The following is an 18,463-nucleotide window of genomic DNA, read 5'->3' on the forward strand; positions in this document are numbered from 1 at the left end:
AATGTTTTTGTGGGCAAAATAAAAAATTGTGTTTAGTCATAATCATGTACAAAACTGACAAGCAATCTTTCATCAGCTGGTCAATCTTGGGCCATTACAATGCACTTTTCCCTTGAGCCAGACAGTGCCTGGGCCTATACCTTATAACTGTCCACACACACACACACACACACTCACACACACACAGAGTTTGCAACCATATGAAAGACGACTCCCTGCACTGTTGCTTGACGCAGACATTTGGATTCCCACCCCATTCCACAGTGGAATATAGGGCTCTATTTATAGAGCTGGTGGAGCCCGTGGCCCTGAGCTCGGCAGAACACACTCATTAAAACCGCTTTCCCTAGTACAAGTCCAGTGCCAGTGTGTGTGTGAGAGTGGAAACAGTGCTAGAGAGAGAGCAAGAGTTCTAAAGGTAATCAGTGCTAAAAGTTGAAGAATTTGAAGAAATTGGGAACCTACGGATACCATGTCATGTGGGATATTTACGGGACCTTGCTCGTCTTCTGTATTATGAAGAGACGATTCAGCCGTAGCAGGTGACATTCGACTCGCAGGGGACTTTCTGCTTAGATCAACTAAGAAACACCAGTAGAAGACCTGCGAGAAGAAGGTGACTGTGTAAAGACTCCAGCTGTAAGGAAGCCGTTTGAATTTGATTGATTGGAATTTGGAACTTTGGAAGTAAATAACAGCGATGATTTGAATTTTAAACTGCTCAAACTGTTGCTGTGTTATATTTTGCTCATCTGTCTTTTGAAAATCTAAAAGTACTGTCCGTTCACATCCAGAGTTTCAGCTGTAATCCGATCCCACACACTCGACAGTAATTATAAAGCAGGGCTGGGAAGCAGTAAAGGAGATTTGTCATTAAGGCTGCCTAAATAAAGACTCAGGCAAAGGGCGAGGTTTGTGGATTTCGGCCATCTAGATCCACCTAAAAACGGCTCATGGACCCCCAAGGAGGTCATTACCTAAACAAGGCAGCGGTGCTGTCAGGACTCGGCGCTGCCCGAATGGTCCAGCTCCTCCTGGGCTGCACCACGATGGCCCTGGTGGCCCACGGCGCGGGATTCAGCGCCACCTACGGCACCTTCTGCATGTTCGTCTGGTGCTTCTGCTTCGCCGTCACACTGTTGGTCTTCACCCTGGACGTGACGAGGCTCCACGGGTGCATGCCTATCTCCTGGGACAACTTCACCGTGGCCTTCGCCATGCTCGCCACTCTCATGTATGTCACGGCGTCGATAGTGTATCCCGTGTACTTCCTCAGGTCGGAGTGCCCGTCGGAGGGATGCGAGGTGAGGAACTACCGGATCGCAGTCACCGTTTGCTCAAGCGTCTGTTGCTTCGCCTACGGAGCCGAGGTGTTTATCACACGGGCCAAACCGGGGCATGTGGTCGGATATATGGCCACCGTATCCGGCTTGCTTAAAGTGGTCCAAGCCTTCATAGCCTGCATTATCTTCGGCGCCCTGGCCAACGACAGCGAATACAACCGGCACATCCCGACCCAATATTGCGTGGTCGTCTACAGCCTGTGCTTCGCCGTGACCGTAGTCGTCGTGGCTCTCACCGTTTCTGGGAGGACGTCTTCGTTACGCTTCCCTTTCGACCGCTTCGTGGTCGTCTACACCTTCCTGGCGGTGCTTTTGTACCTGAGCGCTGCCGTGATCTGGCCAGTGTTTAGCTTCGATAAGAAGTACGGATCCCCGGGGAGACCGGGAGACTGTCCGAGAGGAAAGTGCCCTTGGGACAGCAAGTTGGTGATCGCCGTGTTCACTAGTGCCAATCTGGTGCTGTACGTCACCGATCTGGTGTACTCGCAAAGAATACGGTTTGTCTCGCATTCAACAGCATAAAGCCATCTTTATCCAATCCGGTGGATTTATGAATACTGGAAATTAGTTAAATACAAACATGCCAATAAAAACAGCTGTGTGTACTAGTATAATTTCTCTTCTTTCTTTTTTTTTTTTGGTCATTTTTGTTGGTTAGAATGAAAATGTTTGGACTTTCTAACAGCTGGGATTGAATTTTTCATTGTGTCAATGAATAGTTACTCTGCTCGTTGCATACTAATGTAAAAAATAACTTCTGTGCCAATTCCTCTCTGCAATTCATCGTCACTGTAACCCTAAAACAAGGGTGTCCATCCAAAGCCCCCGTCCTGGAGAGTTTAGCTGTGATCAGCTCCAACACACGCGCCTGGATGTTTCTAGTGAGTCTGAAGTCCATCATTAGCTGGATCGGGTGTGTTTAATTAGGGCTGGAGTTAAACTCTGCAGGACAGTGGCCCTCCAGGGCTCCAAAAACAAATCCAGCCATAGGCTACCAATAATTTTCTCTGATTTAAGTATCCGCACCCGCTGGTCAAATTACAATTATTCTGTGTTGTTACGCGTGATGATAAACGGATGATGCGCGCATCTCTAATGGTAACATAGGCTAAAACACTGATGAATGAGCGCGTTTTTAAAGGAACATTTCTTTAAACTAAATTTATTTGAAAGAATTTTTTTTCTTGATGGCATAAACAGGCTTTACTCCCTTGAAACTTAACCTGGAGTGTCACTGTTTCTGTCTCTGCGACTTCCCGAACAGGCGATCTCACACACACAATTCACAGACGTTGCATATTAGGCTACATACCGGTTCATCCTCGTGAACCACTTAGCTAAAACGCTCTCACACGGTACTTTTCTTTCTCTCTTTCCTTCCTTTTGTTTTGTTTTTAATTCTTCTTTTTTACTTCTCTCTCGAACCTGCTCCATTTCTGCTTAAAAAAGCGGACCCCGCGCATATATCTTAAAGAGAGTGCAAATTAGTGCCTGTCTGCTTGGCATAAAAAAAGATACATTTTAGACATGCTCATATTTTAGAGAATGTAGTTAATATTTTGTAATAATGATTTATCATATCCACCCGAAATTAATCAATCAGAATGTTATTTTTATTACTTGACCCGCCCGATCCGAGGATATAACCGCGATCCGCGCATCACTATTGTCCACACTAATACATTTTTGTTTGAAAACGCATCTTTTTCTCCACTGAGATAGCGTTTTTATTAATGAAAACTGAGCTTTTTGAAAACGCTTTCCAAAGTGGATGAATTTGAAATCGCCGTTTTCGCGTTGTGGCGTGGACTGTGAAAACGGAGGTATGACGCATGTTTAGTCATGTGACGCATATTGTACCAATAGATATTCAATTGTGCTATTCACTTTCACGCATAGTTGGTTAACATATTACTTTGCACACTCTTCATGTCACAGTCCTGCAAAGACGATAGAAAATTCACTCACATGTGCTGTCCTGCGGCAAAACATATGAGCAGTCGCGTTTAAGACCAAACGTGAAGGAGTGTGTGAGAGCCCGACACATCAGTGAATGCTGAGATATTTTGCTGAATAAAATGATCCTGTCAGAAGTATTGTGCGATAACTTTATCATTTATTTTTCCGTCTGTATCATCTCAGTGAGGTTTTACGCATGCGCAGTAAGATGGATTTATAATTTTTCTACGTTTCAGTGTGGATGAGAATTTTTTGGGAAATGCCTGAAAGCGCTAGTGTGGACGGAGAGCGGTTTTAAATGTGTCGGGATTAATGTAGCCCACTTTTTATGCCCTTTCCTTGCTAAATTCCCTCTGTCTTGTTCACACCATTGCTTACGTTGCACGAGTGCCCACTTGTAATGGGTTTAAATGGGACACACACATATATCCTTGATCACCTGTGGGTATAATAAATGAGCACTTGCTGTTGTGACGTCACTTGTGTGTGGCATTGTGGTCTTAGGATCTGTCTGAAGTGTATGTATTGAGTAGACTCACTGCCTCGGACAAAATCAAGGGGTCGAGGGTCTGTCCTCATCAGGGAAGTGTGTGAGTGGAGTTAAACACAGCCCAGGATCAGGTTTAAACACCCGAAGATTATAAATCTGTCATTTACTCGCCCTCGTGTCGTTCTAAAGCTGAATATTAATTTTTGGCTGAACTATCTCTTTAAAACTGTTTTTGATTTTGTTTTTGATGTCTACTAAACACTTATTGTTGTGGATTAGTACGGTTCTTATATGGTTTACTATAAGTAAAACTAATGTGTATTTTCCTCTAATTTACGTATACTGTTAAATGTTATTATAATTACAGGCACTGTTATTATTTGATTACTTGTATGGCAATATCTAGCCATGACATAACTGAGACCTCCGATTAAAAAAAAAGGGAATATATCACTTCTTTATGTATTGTCCACAGAGATTAAAAATCATGCAGTTTTTTCATGAATGGCCTTTAATTGTCACGGTGTTCAGATTGCATTATCCAGTCAATCTACTCAGGCTCCAATAGAAGTTTAGTATGTCTTTTTATATAGAATGTAACAATATATTGTTACTTATTCACAACATATTAAAATATATATATATATATATATGTTGGTAATTAGACTGGATTCTTTTGTGTCACTTTATTTCTCATTCTCCCCACCTCCAAATACCAGCACACAAAAATGACCATACATGTTAATTAAGACACATTTTCTGTACAAATATGTGTGAGTGGGTGCACTGTAATGTAATATATATAATATATATGGTTTATCTTAAAGTAACCGTAGTTGCGTTAAAAATTTTAGTTTATTGAAATAAAAAATAGTTCATACAATCAAAGAGATTGGATTAATCAACAGAAACTCAAAATAGTATGTTATCTGAACCACATTAATTATGTAATAATTAATAATAATGTTAACATTTATTTTCATGATTTATCACAACTTTTGTTTTCTTTTGGTGGTTATAATCTACACTTTTAGGAAATTAGGAACTTATGTCCCAAGAAGCTTGTTAAATCTGAAGCAGAGACATTTTTATTTGTGGTAAAGGTTTATAAATGGGAAGAGTTTTAAATTAGGGGGTTGTGTTAGTGTGTGATGATTATAGCTTTAAAATAAACAGAGACTCTAATTTAAAGTCTCTAATAAAGTAAGCTACCGGTAGTTAAATACGGGTGAGACAGAGAGCAAGAAAATAGTCTTGACATATACATAGCATCAATGAAATGTTAAAATCAAAATGATTAATCTGGTGAATTTATTATATAAAATGCGGATACAACACTGCAAAAGTGGATACAGTTTTGCTGTTGATATTAGCCCACGTGCTCATAAACAGCGACGCAACAGCAGAGCTGGCCTATCAGGACGCACGGCGCACACGAAGAGAACAGGGACTGGCTGAGGCACGAGCAGTGCTCTGCCGTGATTGGTCAGAGCCTTCTACTACTCCACGTCAGGAATGGCAGTTCCGCCCAGAGCCATATGCCTAAGCGTCAACAGACAACGTGAACACGATAAACAAACGTGAAACAAACACAATATATGTGAACCAGTCCTTCAAAAGATCGTGTTCTAGGTACGTTTATTTAAACATTTAGTTGTCGCTATTCCCGTTGTCTGTGCTGCGTTACAGCTGGTTCAGTCCGATCAGGAAACAGAAAAGTGTTCAGTAAGCAGACTCTGTCCTGATATTACCTCAGCTGATCTATATTAGAGTCTGTGTGATGATTGTTAACTTGTGTATTTGTGTTTGCTGGTGAATGGTCATCGTCTGGTTGTTAAGAGGTCAAGATGAGCGTTGGTTTCATCGGAGCGGGTCAGTTGGCGCATGCGCTGGTGAAGGGCTTCGCATTGGCAGGTAACGTTACAGCATTTACACACAACGGCCGCTAGAGGCGACAAAACACCAATGATCTGCAACAAAATAAGACTTTGCTGCATTAAACACTTAAAAATGGCCATTAGTCATATTTTTAAATGTCTAAAGCAGGCATCATTTTATTAAATAAGCACATTGTATCAAATAATATAGACACACTGTAATGATCTCTGTGTTGGTAGTTGTTAATTATCAGAAATATTGATTTTCAAAAAGTTGTTTATTCACAGAATATGTAAATCAACACATTTGCTCTTTGTACTGAAAAAATATTTGTTCAAAAGTTAATATTCTTCCAAGCAATATCATCAAAAAAAGAAAAGAAAAATAATCTTATTTTCTCTTATTTTAACATGAAAAGTTTATTATATGTGCGTGTAAAGAAGTAGAAATATTTTGTTACAATATACACTACTGTCCAAAAGTTTGCGGTCTGTCTTTTTTTTTTTTTTTGTTGAAAGAAATTGATACTTTTATTCAGCAAGGATGCGTTAAATTGATAAAAAGTGATAGTAAACAATTCATATTGTTAGAAAAGATTTCTATTCTGAATAAATGCTGTTTTTTTATTATTATTTACTTTTTGTACATTAAAGGATGCTGAAAAAAAGTATCAGGTTATGAAAAAATGTAAGTAACACAACTGTTTTCAACATTGATCATCAAATATCATACTAGAATGATTTCTGAAGGATCATGTGACACTGAAGACTGGAGTAATGATGCTGAAAATTCAGCTTTTTAACACAGAAATAAATTATATTTTAAATTGTAATACAGTTTCTCAATATTATGATATTTTTTTCTGTATTTTTGATCAAATAAATGCAGACTTCTTTCAAAAACATTAAAAATAGTAACACGTCCAAACTTTTGACCGGTAATATATATATATATATATATATATATATATATATATATATATATAACTAATATATACTATAACTGTTGGCTGTAATGACTATTTATGCGTGTAGTACCTCGACTTAAAACTAGATAGACCCTTTAACACAGAACCACATTGTCATCAATCCTCAATGAAAGCTTCTCCGTCTCCCTCTCCTGTCCGTCAGGTGTGGTGGCCACGCACAGGATAACAGCGAGCTCTCCAGACAAAGACCTGCTGACGGTCTCCGGGCTGAGAGTGAGTGTTTCACGAGCATCTGACACACGTTAGAGCCTGTTGAACGTCTTTAAACGGACACTTTCTCTGTACTTCAGAAAATGGGAGCATCCTTCACTACCAGCAATAAAGAGACCGTGAAGAAGAGTGATGTCCTGTTCCTTGCGGTCAAGCCACACATCATTCCCTTCGTTCTGGATGAGATCGGACCAGACATCGAGGACCGTCATCTCATAGTCTCTTGTGCAGCGGGAGTCACGATCAGCTCCATAGAGAAGGTCAGAGAGCCATAGTGATGATGCGTTAACACATCCTGCCTGTTTGAAGCAAAGCATTCTGGTTATGAAAAAATTAATGGTAACACTTTAACGAAAGCCTTTATGCATAATGCTTTATAAAGGTAACGTAAAGGTACACCAATGTTAAAATGCATTATAATATTTGCAGATTCCTTTTCACATTTTTTTCTTCACATGTTTTAATGCTTTATGTATGTGTTCAATGAATAGATTATAATGTATTATAACTGTGGTTACAATCATTCGTGAGATCATACAATACATAAGCCTATAAAAGGTGCATTACAAACCATAATAATTTAAGTAGCTTTTGATGGACACAAGACAATCCAAAAAGTTAAGGATAGAGGCAAAATTAAAGAGAAAAGATGATAGGATATCCAAGTAAAGCTGTTTTGAAGTGACCAGGTGAACTGGTAATAGGTGAGCGTACTGTATCAGGCAAATTCGTCAAAATATTGTATATAATATTATATAAATCTGTGCAGTGTTAAAAAAAAGGTTCTTCATTTGATGTTTCAACTTGATGGACACAAACCAGCTTATTCATAATAAATGAATCTTGCAAAACCAGCTTCATGTTAGCATAACACTTCATTTAAAAACAAAAGGCTCAACACAGTAAAACCAAGATTCTGCACTCTTAATGCACACAATTCACACAACCCTGTGATCGCACATCGAGTAAACTCTGTTTCGAATCTCCCTGTCCTGCAGAAACTGCTGCAGTATCGCCCGGCTCCTAAAGTGATCCGCTGCATGACCAATACCCCAGTGGTGGTGCGTGAAGGGGCCACGGTGTACGCCACCGGCACCCACGCACAGGTGGAGGACGGGAAGCTCCTGGAGCAGCTGATGGCCAGTGTGGGATACTGCACCGAGGTGGAAGAGGACCTGATTGATGCCGTCACTGGCCTCAGTGGAAGCGGCCCAGCCTATGTAAGCATCACTGCAAAAACGCTTTTCTTACTTAGTATTTTTGTCCTTTTTCCAGTCCAAATATCTAAAAAAATTTAAAGCAAGATGCATTTACTTCAGTGGTAAAATGCCATATGATTTTATGTCCAGTTTTTCAGGGAAATTAATCAAAACGAAGTGAGTTTTTGCTTAAAACTAGCTAAATTATCTGCCGATGGGGTTAGAAAAATAAACTTAATTCAAACAGAAACAAGATTATTTTTCTCACTCCATTGGCAGATAATTTAGCTTGCTTTAAGCTAAAACTCACTACATTTTTATTTATTTTCCCAGAAAACAAGACTTAATATCTTATGGCATTTTAATACTTAAGTAAATGCATCTTGATTTAAGATTTTTTTGATATTTGGACTGGAAACACACCAAAGAAATCTTAAGAAAAGCATGGGTGCTTTCACATCTGAGCGTTTGTTTCGGTACCTGGTGCGTTTAGTCCCTGGGTTCGGTTCGTTTAGGCATATGTGAACACGCCAATCACGCTCGGATTCACGCCAAAACTATGGCTCTGAGATCGCCTGAACGAGGAGGTCTCGCTTGAGGTCTCGCGCCTCGCTTGAGGTGAGAAAGCAATCCGACCCAACGGCCCAACGAACCAAACAATATTATAATTCATAACGGGAAATATGCTGTATAAATAGCAATAGTGTCTGATTCTGTGAATGGGAGCATTAGTTATCACAGTTGAAAACCAAAAGAGCACATCTTCATCTTAAAATGTTGTGTGATTGCGCTTCTCAGTGTGAGAATGCTGTCGCGATGAAGCCTTGATCAAAGAACCTTTACATTTTTCTTTTTTAAATTTTTTTTATTGCAAAACTCATACATAACTACAAGCTCAGGGAAGCTAAGCAAGGTTGTGTCTTTTACAGTGAACAAACAATGATACACAACAGAAAACATAAATATCCTGGATTTGCAAGCATCAAATTATGTAATTATACATTCACAAAAAAGAGAAAAGAAAAGCATAATAATAAGGTTAAGTCATATCTTTGAATAAATCATCATAATGCATCAGACTTTGCACTTTTTTTGTTATTTATAAGTCTAAGGGACGAAATAAAAAGAGTTAAATTCAGTAAAAAATAGAGGAAAGCTATTTTTGCTTGGATCTTTAAATTGCACTTTTCCCCCTTCAAAACAATACGAGCGATGCGTCTTGTGTAATTCTACAGGCTTCGCCTTTATTCCTGCTCTATGAGCATTAACAGATTCATATAGTGTTTGCGTGTGTCTGTACACAATAAACCTCGAGACAGCGCTGGGAGATCCAGAGATAGTATTAATACGAATATATAGTATATAATTTAACAGCGGGAATGACGGCTACATTCGTATAGTGTTTCGTGTGTCTCGCCAGTTACGAGCTTGTCAATCATCTTGATGGATGACGCAGAGGAAACTTGTAAAGAGGACAAGAGGACTTACATGAACACATTTTGGTACGCTTTGAAAGGTTGCCTTGTGAAAGCGAACCGTACCAAGAAGAAAATGATCAAAATAATGACAAAACAAACAATCTATATGTGTGAAAACACTTTGTGGCTTCCTTTGCCCAAAAGCACCTCTGACTGAATCTCTGTGTTGTGTTATCCCAGGCGTTCCTCGCTGTGGACGCTCTCGCTGATGGAGGGGTGAAGATGGGATTGCCCAGGAGACTGGCTGTGCGACTGGGAGCTCAGGCTCTGCTTGTTAGTGCTTGACAGTCTATGGAACATTTCTCATATTGATGATATGATCAATCTTTCTGTGTCTAATATTTAAAGTAGCATGATGTTTTTTTGTTGTTGCTAGGGTGCGGCAAAAATGCTCCTGGACTCGGAGCAACACCCCGGAGAGTTAAAAGACAACGTGGCTTCACCCGGAGGTGCTACGATCCACGCTTTGCATGTCTTGGAAAGCGGCGGTTTCCGCAGCCTCCTGATCAACGCTGTGGAGGCGTCATGCATTAGAACCAGGTACTGCAGTTTCATTTCTGATGAGGGATTTTCAGCTAGAAAGGGTCAACAGCTTGCAGTTTTTTTGATAAATATAATGTAAAAGCATGCATCTACACATAAGTGCACTGTATTTCATGTTTAGTATAGTCGTTAAAGATAACAGTTGGTCCATTATTTATTTTCAACTGTTTGTCTGCATATAGTTGTCTGCAGGTTGTAACCCGTTTATGGCATAATAACGTTGGTACATGTGATCTATTTGTGTCTAGGACCAGATTACAGAAGTTGAGTTCGACTCGCTGGAGTGTAGGGAATTCAACAGAAAATAAAGAAAGAAAACAACTCAGACTCATAGACTCATGTTTATTACTTGGAAATTAAATGTACTGTTATTGAGTCATTTTGTTATGACTCAATACTCAATTTTGTTATTGAATATTTTGACAAATAAAATAATATGGATAAACCCTAATAAACAGCTATAATAAACAATAATCTAGTTCACAATTAAGACCTCAGTTCAATTTAGAAATTTAGATTTCAAAATCAGTATATAAGATTTAAAAACAGATTTCACAGTTCAAAATCAGTGTCCAGAGTAAAGAAAAAAATCAGATTCAATGTCACACAATATTTTAGTTCACTTTCAGTTCAATGGGAAAAATCCAATGAGTGAGCCAAGGGAAAACCAGAGAAGAAAAAATAAAGAAAGAAATAGCACAGTTCAAGGTGAGTAGGTTTGGTCCTACCCAGGACCGGCGGAAGCGCTGGGCAAACTGGGTAATTGTACGGTGGCCGAGAGAGCTCAACGCGCAGAAAAAAACACCCGCTCAAACAGTAGAGCGTTGGCGCCTGCAGCGCCAAGGTCATGGGTTTGATTCCCAGGGAAGTCAAGAACTGATAAGGATGTAAATGTGTATCTTGAAATGCAATGTAAGTCGCTTTGGATAAAAGCGTCTGCCAAAATGCATGAATGTAAAAAAAAATGTAAATGTAAAAATATCTTCATCAGTTTTACAACACACGTGTGCTCCAAATACTCACAACACAACCAAATACAGAAACGCACTGCAAATAGCACAGACCACCCCGATAAGTGACGAACCCGGCTGGGGTCACTTCAAGCGTCGACGTGCAGACACATCCACTAATAATTAGACTCCACCCATCGTTTCCTCAAGCCAATCAGATGACGGCCACATTGAGCTGACCAATCATAGCACGTTCTCGCTACAACCAATCATGTTAGGCTTTACAATCAGGGTGGTCTTGTCCTGAAATATCTTTGGCTCAAATAGGAAGTGTAAGGCTAAGGCCCAAAAAAAATGCTTCAGTAAAATGTGTTTAAAATTTGGATTTCGTTAGAGTTATGGATTTCGTTAGACCATTAGACTGTGTATCAGGCTAAGACACATTTTTATGAGCCTTTGAAAATGCCAGAGAAACAGCGCTTTAATCTCAGAAAAGCATCAATAAGTTGCTGACTAATGAATAACTGGATTCCACCTCGTAATAAATACGCAAGTTTGTGTAGTATAGGTGGAATTAAGTCAAGTCAAGTCAACTTTATTTATGTAGCGCTTTTTACAATACAGACTGTTTCAAAGCAGCTTTACAGAGATAACAGGAAAATAATGTAGTAAAAATATTGTTAAATATAAAATTAAACGTCCCCAACTAAGCAAGCCAAAAGCCAATGGCTACAAAGGGCGAAGAAAGGCAAAAAGGCGACAGTGGAAAATAACCAAAACTCCACCAGTGACAGAATGGAGAAAAAACCCTTGGGAGAACCCAAACTCAGTTGGGGGCCAGTTCTCCTCTGGCCAACAAACGAACAGTGTATGATTATGATTCAGGCAGCATTATAGGTCAGAAGTCAGATTGGATCAGAACTTTCACAATGTTTATCCAGTTCATCTGGTTGGGGTCGGAGTCATATTCCCTGGTTCTGGTAAGAACTCTAGCGGCTGCATTTTGGACCAGCTGTAGTTTGTTTATTAAATGTGCAGGGCAACCACCCATAATAGCATTACGATAATCTAGCCTTGAGGTCATGAACGCATGAACCCATTGTTCTGCATTTTTCATTGAGAGCATATGACGTAATTTAGATACATTTTTAAGATGAAAAAATGCAGTTTTACAGATACTAGACACGTGACTTACAAATGAAAGATTGCTATCAAAGAGCACACCCAGGTTCCTAACTGACTGCGAAGACTTGACAGAGCAGCCATCAAGTGTTAGACAGTATTCTAGGTTAGTATGTGAGGTAGTTTTTTGTCCAATAATTAGAATCTCTGTTTTTTCAGAATTAAGTGGTAGGAAATTACTAGTCATCCAGTTTTTTATATCAGCTATGCATTCCGTTAATTTTGTGGATTGGTGAGTTTCGTCAGGGCGTGAAGAAATATAGAGCTGAGTATCATCAGCATAACAGTGAAAACTAATGCCATGCTTCCTAATGATATCTCCTAACAGTAGCATGTAGAGAGTGAACAGCAACGGTCCTAGTACTGAGCCTTGTGGTACGCAATACTGAACTTTTGAATGATAAGACATCTCTTCATTTACTGCTACAAACTGATAAAAATAAATGCATAAATAAAAATAGCTATTGTTTTCTTTGTTTTTATTGCATGTTATAAACAATGCATCAGCACACCACAATACACACTACTAGCCTAACTATTAAGTTCAAACATTACTGAAGACAAGTGAACAGTCAGTAACAAGAACAAATTGTCATAAATAGCACTGTTTTCAGGCACAGATATTTTATAATTAAATGTAAAATACTTCACTTAACATATATATGTAAATCCTTGTTAAAGCTGTTTAGTCATGTTAGTCAAGAGCAGTGAGTTATTTCTCTTTGTCTTTTGTTCACATTAATGACACAGACGGTAGGTATATAAGGCTGCTGCCTGTCACTTTTAGGGATTTTTTTTTTCTCAATTGATTGCGTTCACTTATTCTCACCAAGGAAGTTATTTTGACAATTGTGTGTGAATTTATCTATCCAGTCGCAAATAAAATGCAGTGGCAGCACTGATCTGCTCTATATAAATGTCTTTTATATAGATCATTGAGTGGTGGCCTATTACAGCTGCAATTTCTTGTGTACTTTTTGAAACTAAACAATGCAGTACGTGTATCATTAATTGTCCGTCTCACCTCAGCAGTCAGGCTCGCCCTGCTGACATCTTCACTGAAGTCTTTTGCCGGCCATCCAGCAAATAATTAATTTATTTTCACACATTTGGTGGCCGCTGCCTCAAGTGTTTGTCGGGTTTTTTTTCTTTTTCTTAACTTCTCGGCCCCTCCCTTAAGTTTAGAGATTGTATGCTTTAAAGGGGTGGTGTAATGCCCTTTTCTCAAGATGTAAAAAAAATATCTGATGTACCCAGAGAGTGTGTGTGAAGTTTTACCTCAAAATACCCCACAGAAAGTTGTCGCTTTGTGAGGGTTAGCAAAAACACGTCGTTTTAGTGTCTGTTCCTTTAAATGTAAATGAGCTGCTGCTCCCGGCACAGACGGCGGTGTTTCAAGAGCTTGTGTGTGTTAGCAGCTCCGATTATCTCACGCAGACACACTAAAATGACAGAAACTGTTCTGCGTTTTATGTTTAATTGGACTCAGACAAAGATGGAGAGACTCAAGAAAAAGTGACAACACGTAGAATGCATCAGGACGTCTCTGAATGGTTAGTTGATTAAATTATGTTGCTGATGTGGAGTTAACTATCTTCAATTAGCATATTCTGCTATGATAATCTATAAATCGCTCATATAGGAACTGTTGTGAGATGCACACAGAGTGACTTTCTATTGCATGTGAAAAGACGGATGCTACAGCTTGAGCAGACTCACAAATGTGCTCGACTACAACAACTCTTCCTCTTGGATTGCGTGTTTCTGGGGGCGGGGTTTATGTAAATCTTAGGGTTGCTGATGTCAGTAACCAGCTGTTTGTTGTAGTCCTCAAAAACGATTTCTTTAAAAGCAAACATCTCCCTTTGCTTTGAACTTTGAGCGTTGTAACTTTGCAGATGTTGTTTAAGCTCAAATAGCAACAATACAATCATACTCAACCACCCCTGTAACATGTTGACTATCGTTGCACATCATCACATCAGTTGGCTAATTGCAGCCGCTTTGCAAGTCTATTACTTGATTTTGATTGGCCAATGCTCAGTGAACACGTCACGTGTGCTCATCACGCGTTTAGCCGTCAGTCTCGCAGCTCGCATCAGCTTCTAGCGGCCAATGAGAGCGACACGTAATTCCGGAATTTGACTATAATACAACAATATACTTACGAATATATTTACGATTAATAATGATTTAAAAGCTAAATACACCGGCCCACCCAGACCGCGGCCCACCGGGAATCTCCCGGTAGTCCCGATGGCCAGTACATGCCTGGTGTCCCGTCATTATACAACCCTCCTTTCACTGCGTGTGTGAAGTGGAGCAGGACAACGTCCCACCAGCCCTTGTTTCAGACTCTCATCCACAGACGAAAGGTTTTGGGCATTGTTACTGAATGATAAATATGAGGAACACGGCAAAACGGTTCATATGCTCATGTCTCCAAATTATGACCAGAGACGGATATTAAGTCTGCTGTTTAAAAAAAAATAAAGAACCAATGTAGGAGAATATGCGCAAACAGTGGAAAGCTCTGTATATTTCAATTAAGCACCAAATTTGTCGCTAATTGGATTAACGTTACTCCAAGATAATTAAAGAGTTTGCAGTAGCCAAAGCAAGAAAGGTCCTCTTTTAAATGGTTAGTCAACTGTAACCATTTAAACCTGTCTTACACCTGTCTCATTACACCTCATTACACCTGTCTTAAGTCAACAGTAGGGGTCAAATTGGGATAAATTGGCATTTTGTTCTCTTAATGTAGGGCGTAGGGTGCGGCATATTCCTATTTTGCCCAGTTTAGTTAGTTTTTTATTAGCTTCCGTTTTCTTTCATGTGTATTTCTAACTTTTCCCGTTCATCTCGATCTCTCTTTCTGTTCTTTTTCTAGATTTACATTTGTAATATAATATAAATTAACTTTAATCTGTTTTCTTTTGTTATTAATACATAACAGATATGAATAAAAATGAAATGCTTATAATTACTAGTGATCTAGTCAGTGACCTGGGCTACAAGATCTATTCACAAAACTCCCATTTTAATCTGATGGGCTGTTTAAACAGTTTTGTCTCCATAAGGACATTTCAAGCCAACTGTTTTCTGACAGGGAGCTTCAGTTCTTGGCTGACCAGGAGAAGATTTCTCCAGCTGCCATAAAGAAGACCACTTTGGACAAGGTGCTCCAGCAGCCGGGCGTGACGGCAACAGGCGGGGGGGTGAGGACCGGCCTCAACCTCTTTAACAGCACCAACCCCAAACACAAGAAAAACTGAACCTATCCCGCTTACAGTAACTGCAGAACTGCAGACAAGATGCTATGACCAAAAAATGCATAAACTTATCAAGTTTTGTTCAAAACTTGTTCTGTGTTCAGTTGTCTATATTGTGCTTTTACCTTTTTGGCTTGTTTGGACCAACTCTAAGAAATTAGTTTCTCTTGATATACACTGTACACCTTGCACACCACTGAAAAACATTTTTTAGTTTGCTTAACTTAACTTTTTGAGTTATCTTTTTTACATTGACTCGGAATATTGAGTATTTTCAGCTTGACAAATGTAGTTATTTGAACTTATAAAGATTTTCAAGCTGAAAATATTCTAAATACACCTTAACTGAGTCAGCGGAAATTAATTTTTGCACTGAAAATGTAAAAAAGTAAGTTCACCTTACTTTCACAAAGTTGTTCTAACTAAACTTTATAAGTTCAAATAACTTTAAATCTGACAAGTTGTACATACTTAATATGTTAAGTACATAGAACTTCATGTCAGTGGAAAAAGATAACTCAAAGTTAAACTGGGTGAACAATTTCTTTTTTTACAGTCTGTGTAGATTTATTAAACCATGTCTGATCTAGTCAAAATAAATGTCAGATCATGTTTTATTTTGCAAAGCCCTGAATGAAATGAATTGAAGTGTTTCCTATCTTTATCTCTACATTGCTCAGTAGTTCTGTATACTCCAAACAGAAGAAAAGCCAAATTCTCATGATTGCCCATTGTCATTTGAAGTAAACTGTTTGACTGAGACACTATAGCAAACCAGGCTTGTCTTCAATAACTGTAAACCCAAACTAAACTGCAAACTGACCTCACAATGCTGAATATATCAGTGTATGTATAAAACAATTGTCATTGCCTCTGTTGATCCATTCATTCAGAACTGAATTTTGGGCCTGTCCCAATACCCACACTCACGGTCATTGCACTTGACAACTTGACAATGTTTGTCAGTTCAACTTGTGCTTCATGTGGCAACATATACAATAACTGGTTTTGTTGAAATGTAATAAATGATTTAAGATTACTAATCATAACTCAATTCAACTGACCTGAAAAACAAGGTTTTACTGAAGCTTAACTGTCGGTAGATATAACCTGATTTCTCCAGCAAGGTAAAATGACTTAATATGTTTTAGATAATATTTTTTGTTTTATAAGATGAAAGTCCTTTCCCACCTTGATGTAAATGCACTGAAAAAATGAATTACTCGCAATTTAATTGGAGAAAAGTTTACACCCAGTTTAATTTAGTTTTATTTACATTATTTGTTACATTTTGTTGGGCCATCTTACAGTGTTGTTCATCATTATGCACTAAGTAAAGTGTATAATGAACCACTAAGTAAAGACCGGTCTTGAGCATTAAACACTGAGCACAAGCGCTGCTCTTTAACACAATGTTAGAACAGAAACAACTCTATATGTCCAACATAACTGAACATTAAACATTAACATAATCTATACTATCATCTTTCCCTTTACTGAAAAACAAAATAACACAATCCCTAAATGTACTCTTCTAATGCAGTCCTTTGCAAAGCATGCTGGGAACCACCGATCCACTGCCACTGCGTTTCTCAAAAGCTTTGTGAGCTAAGTTGATCTTAGAGACCATTGGTGACAAAAGCTCTATAATCTATTCAGGCTCACGATGCTTTAGGGACACCTTAAATCACCTGCAGTTATTCACATATTCCCCCATTTTGAGTTTATAACTGACACAAATAAAACTGCACATTGTAATTTCTGTAATTGAAAGGATTAGTTCACCTCAAAATTTCACCCCAATGCCATCCAAGATATCCATGTCTTTCTTTCCTCAGTGGAAGAGAAATTAAGTTTTTTGAGGAAAACATTCCTGGATTTTTCTTAGAACCAGCGTTTTGAAGTCCAAATCAATGCAGTTTCAAAGGTCTTTGAAGTGCTTCAGCGGACTGTGCACGATCGCAGCTGAGGAGAGTCTTATCTCGCGAAACGATAGGTCATCTAAAAAAAAAATATATATATATATATATATATACTTTTTAACTACAATTGTTCGGATTGAGCTGATCTGCAACAAGCCGGGAACTACGTCATCACGTTGAAATGTCAATGTTGCAGGCGCCAGCGGAAGTACCGCTGACAGTATCGACAGTGACATTTCAACGTTTCATATGAGGATTTGATACACACATTTATTGTTTTATTTCAGGGAAGTTCATCAGTATTAATGTAATGAAGAGGAAATAAGAGTCTCTATAACATCTCACTGTTACTGATTTATTGTGCAGCTCAAAGTATTATGGGTAAAATCTCTCTATATCTGTTCTGAAACATCAACACAGTTTCACTGATGATCCAGAATAAACAGTAAACCCAGGATAGAGCGGCTGAGTGAATGTGGTCTGGACTGTGTGGATGAGACTCATTGTGTCAGAGACGCTGTAGAAGGACAGAGTTCCTGCACTGTGATCCACATACACTCCTATTCTTCTGTGATCCACACACACTCCTTTACTTCTGTGATCCACATACACTCCTATTCTTCTGTGATCCACACACACTCCTATTCTTCTCTTTACAGGGAGATCAGTGCGTATCTTATTGTGTCTGAATGTGTAACTGGAGGAAGAGCAGTCCAAACTCCAGGACTGATCATTATATCCAAACATACACTCATCACCCCATCCCTTCCTGCTGATGCTCTTATATGACACTGATATATACACACACTATTCCCAGTCCACTCAATCTCCCAGTAACAGCGTCCACATACACTCTCTACACAACACCTGACGCCACTGATCAAATCTGTCTGGATGATCAGGATACGGCTGCTCTGTGTCAGTGTCTGTAATCACTCCGTTCCTCTCAGAGAGACTGAGGCGTTTATTCACTGTGTTCAGATCCAGAGTCACATTTACATTTACATTTAGTCATTTAGCAGACGCTCTTATCCAAAGCGACTTACATT

The 18,463-nt window shown here is 38.9% G+C and overlaps 3 protein-coding genes across 8 annotated transcripts in view; 2 read left to right on the top strand and 1 right to left on the bottom strand.

Annotated features, from left to right (window-relative positions):
• The first annotated feature begins 295 nt into the window (after positions 1–295).
• On the top strand, positions 296–4,456 carry myadml2 (myeloid associated differentiation marker like 2). The gene is made up of 2 exons (XM_077230754.1): positions 296–3,313; positions 3,405–4,456. Exon 1 carries the CDS (start codon positions 954–956, stop codon positions 1,863–1,865), a length of 912 nt encoding a protein of 303 aa, XP_077086869.1. The 5' UTR covers positions 296–953; the 3' UTR covers positions 1,866–3,313; positions 3,405–4,456.
• An 806-nt stretch (positions 4,457–5,262) lies between these two features.
• Positions 5,263–16,531, top strand: LOC143738671 (pyrroline-5-carboxylate reductase 1, mitochondrial-like). Of its 5 annotated transcripts, none has more exons than XM_077230749.1 (8): positions 5,263–5,517; positions 5,632–5,706; positions 6,801–6,871; positions 6,949–7,128; positions 7,867–8,088; positions 9,726–9,818; positions 9,922–10,085; positions 15,330–16,531. In XM_077230749.1, exons 2-8 carry the CDS (start codon positions 5,640–5,642, stop codon positions 15,493–15,495), a joined length of 963 nt encoding a protein of 320 aa, XP_077086864.1. In that variant the 5' UTR covers positions 5,263–5,517; positions 5,632–5,639; the 3' UTR covers positions 15,496–16,531. The 5 variants fall into 5 exon arrangements, with proteins under 5 accessions (XP_077086864.1, XP_077086865.1, XP_077086863.1 ...); XM_077230750.1 differs by having other exon boundaries at positions 5,265–5,424; XM_077230748.1 differs by lacking the exon at positions 15,330–16,531 and adding an exon at positions 10,271–10,464 and having other exon boundaries at positions 5,265–5,424.
• A 1,224-nt stretch (positions 16,532–17,755) lies between these two features.
• Positions 17,756–18,463, bottom strand: part of LOC143738655 (tripartite motif-containing protein 16-like) — a 74,315-nt gene continuing 73,607 nt past the window's right edge. Inside the window, exon 7 of one of the 2 annotated variants that reach the window (XM_077230711.1) lies at positions 17,756–18,221. In XM_077230711.1, the coding sequence (XP_077086826.1) occupies positions 17,826–18,221 (396 nt within the window). In that variant the 3' untranslated portion in view covers positions 17,756–17,825. The other variant, XM_077230713.1, reaches the window with a different exon arrangement.

The sequence above is a fragment of the Siphateles boraxobius genome, unplaced genomic scaffold (genome assembly GCF_051911475.1).
Source record: "Siphateles boraxobius isolate OS27281-9 unplaced genomic scaffold, OSU_SipBor_1 15, whole genome shotgun sequence".
In the NCBI taxonomy this organism is placed as follows: Eukaryota; Metazoa; Chordata; class Actinopteri; order Cypriniformes; family Leuciscidae; genus Siphateles; species Siphateles boraxobius.

Bases quoted from the DNA above. Each gene is read 5' to 3' on its own strand.
- myadml2 (XM_077230754.1), top strand. From the start codon at position 954: ATGGACCCCCAAGGAGGTCATTACCTAAACAAGGCAGCGGTGCTGTCA.
- LOC143738671 (XM_077230748.1), top strand. From the start codon at position 5,640: ATGAGCGTTGGTTTCATCGGAGCGGGTCAGTTGGCGCATGCGCTGGTG. The intron at 7,129-7,866 runs GTCAGAGAGCCA...CCTGTCCTGCAG, and splicing joins CGATCAGCTCCATAGAGAAG to AAACTGCTGCAGTATCGCCC. The intron at 10,086-10,270 runs GTACTGCAGTTT...GTCTGCATATAG, and splicing joins GCGTCATGCATTAGAACCAG to TTGTCTGCAGGTTGTAACCC.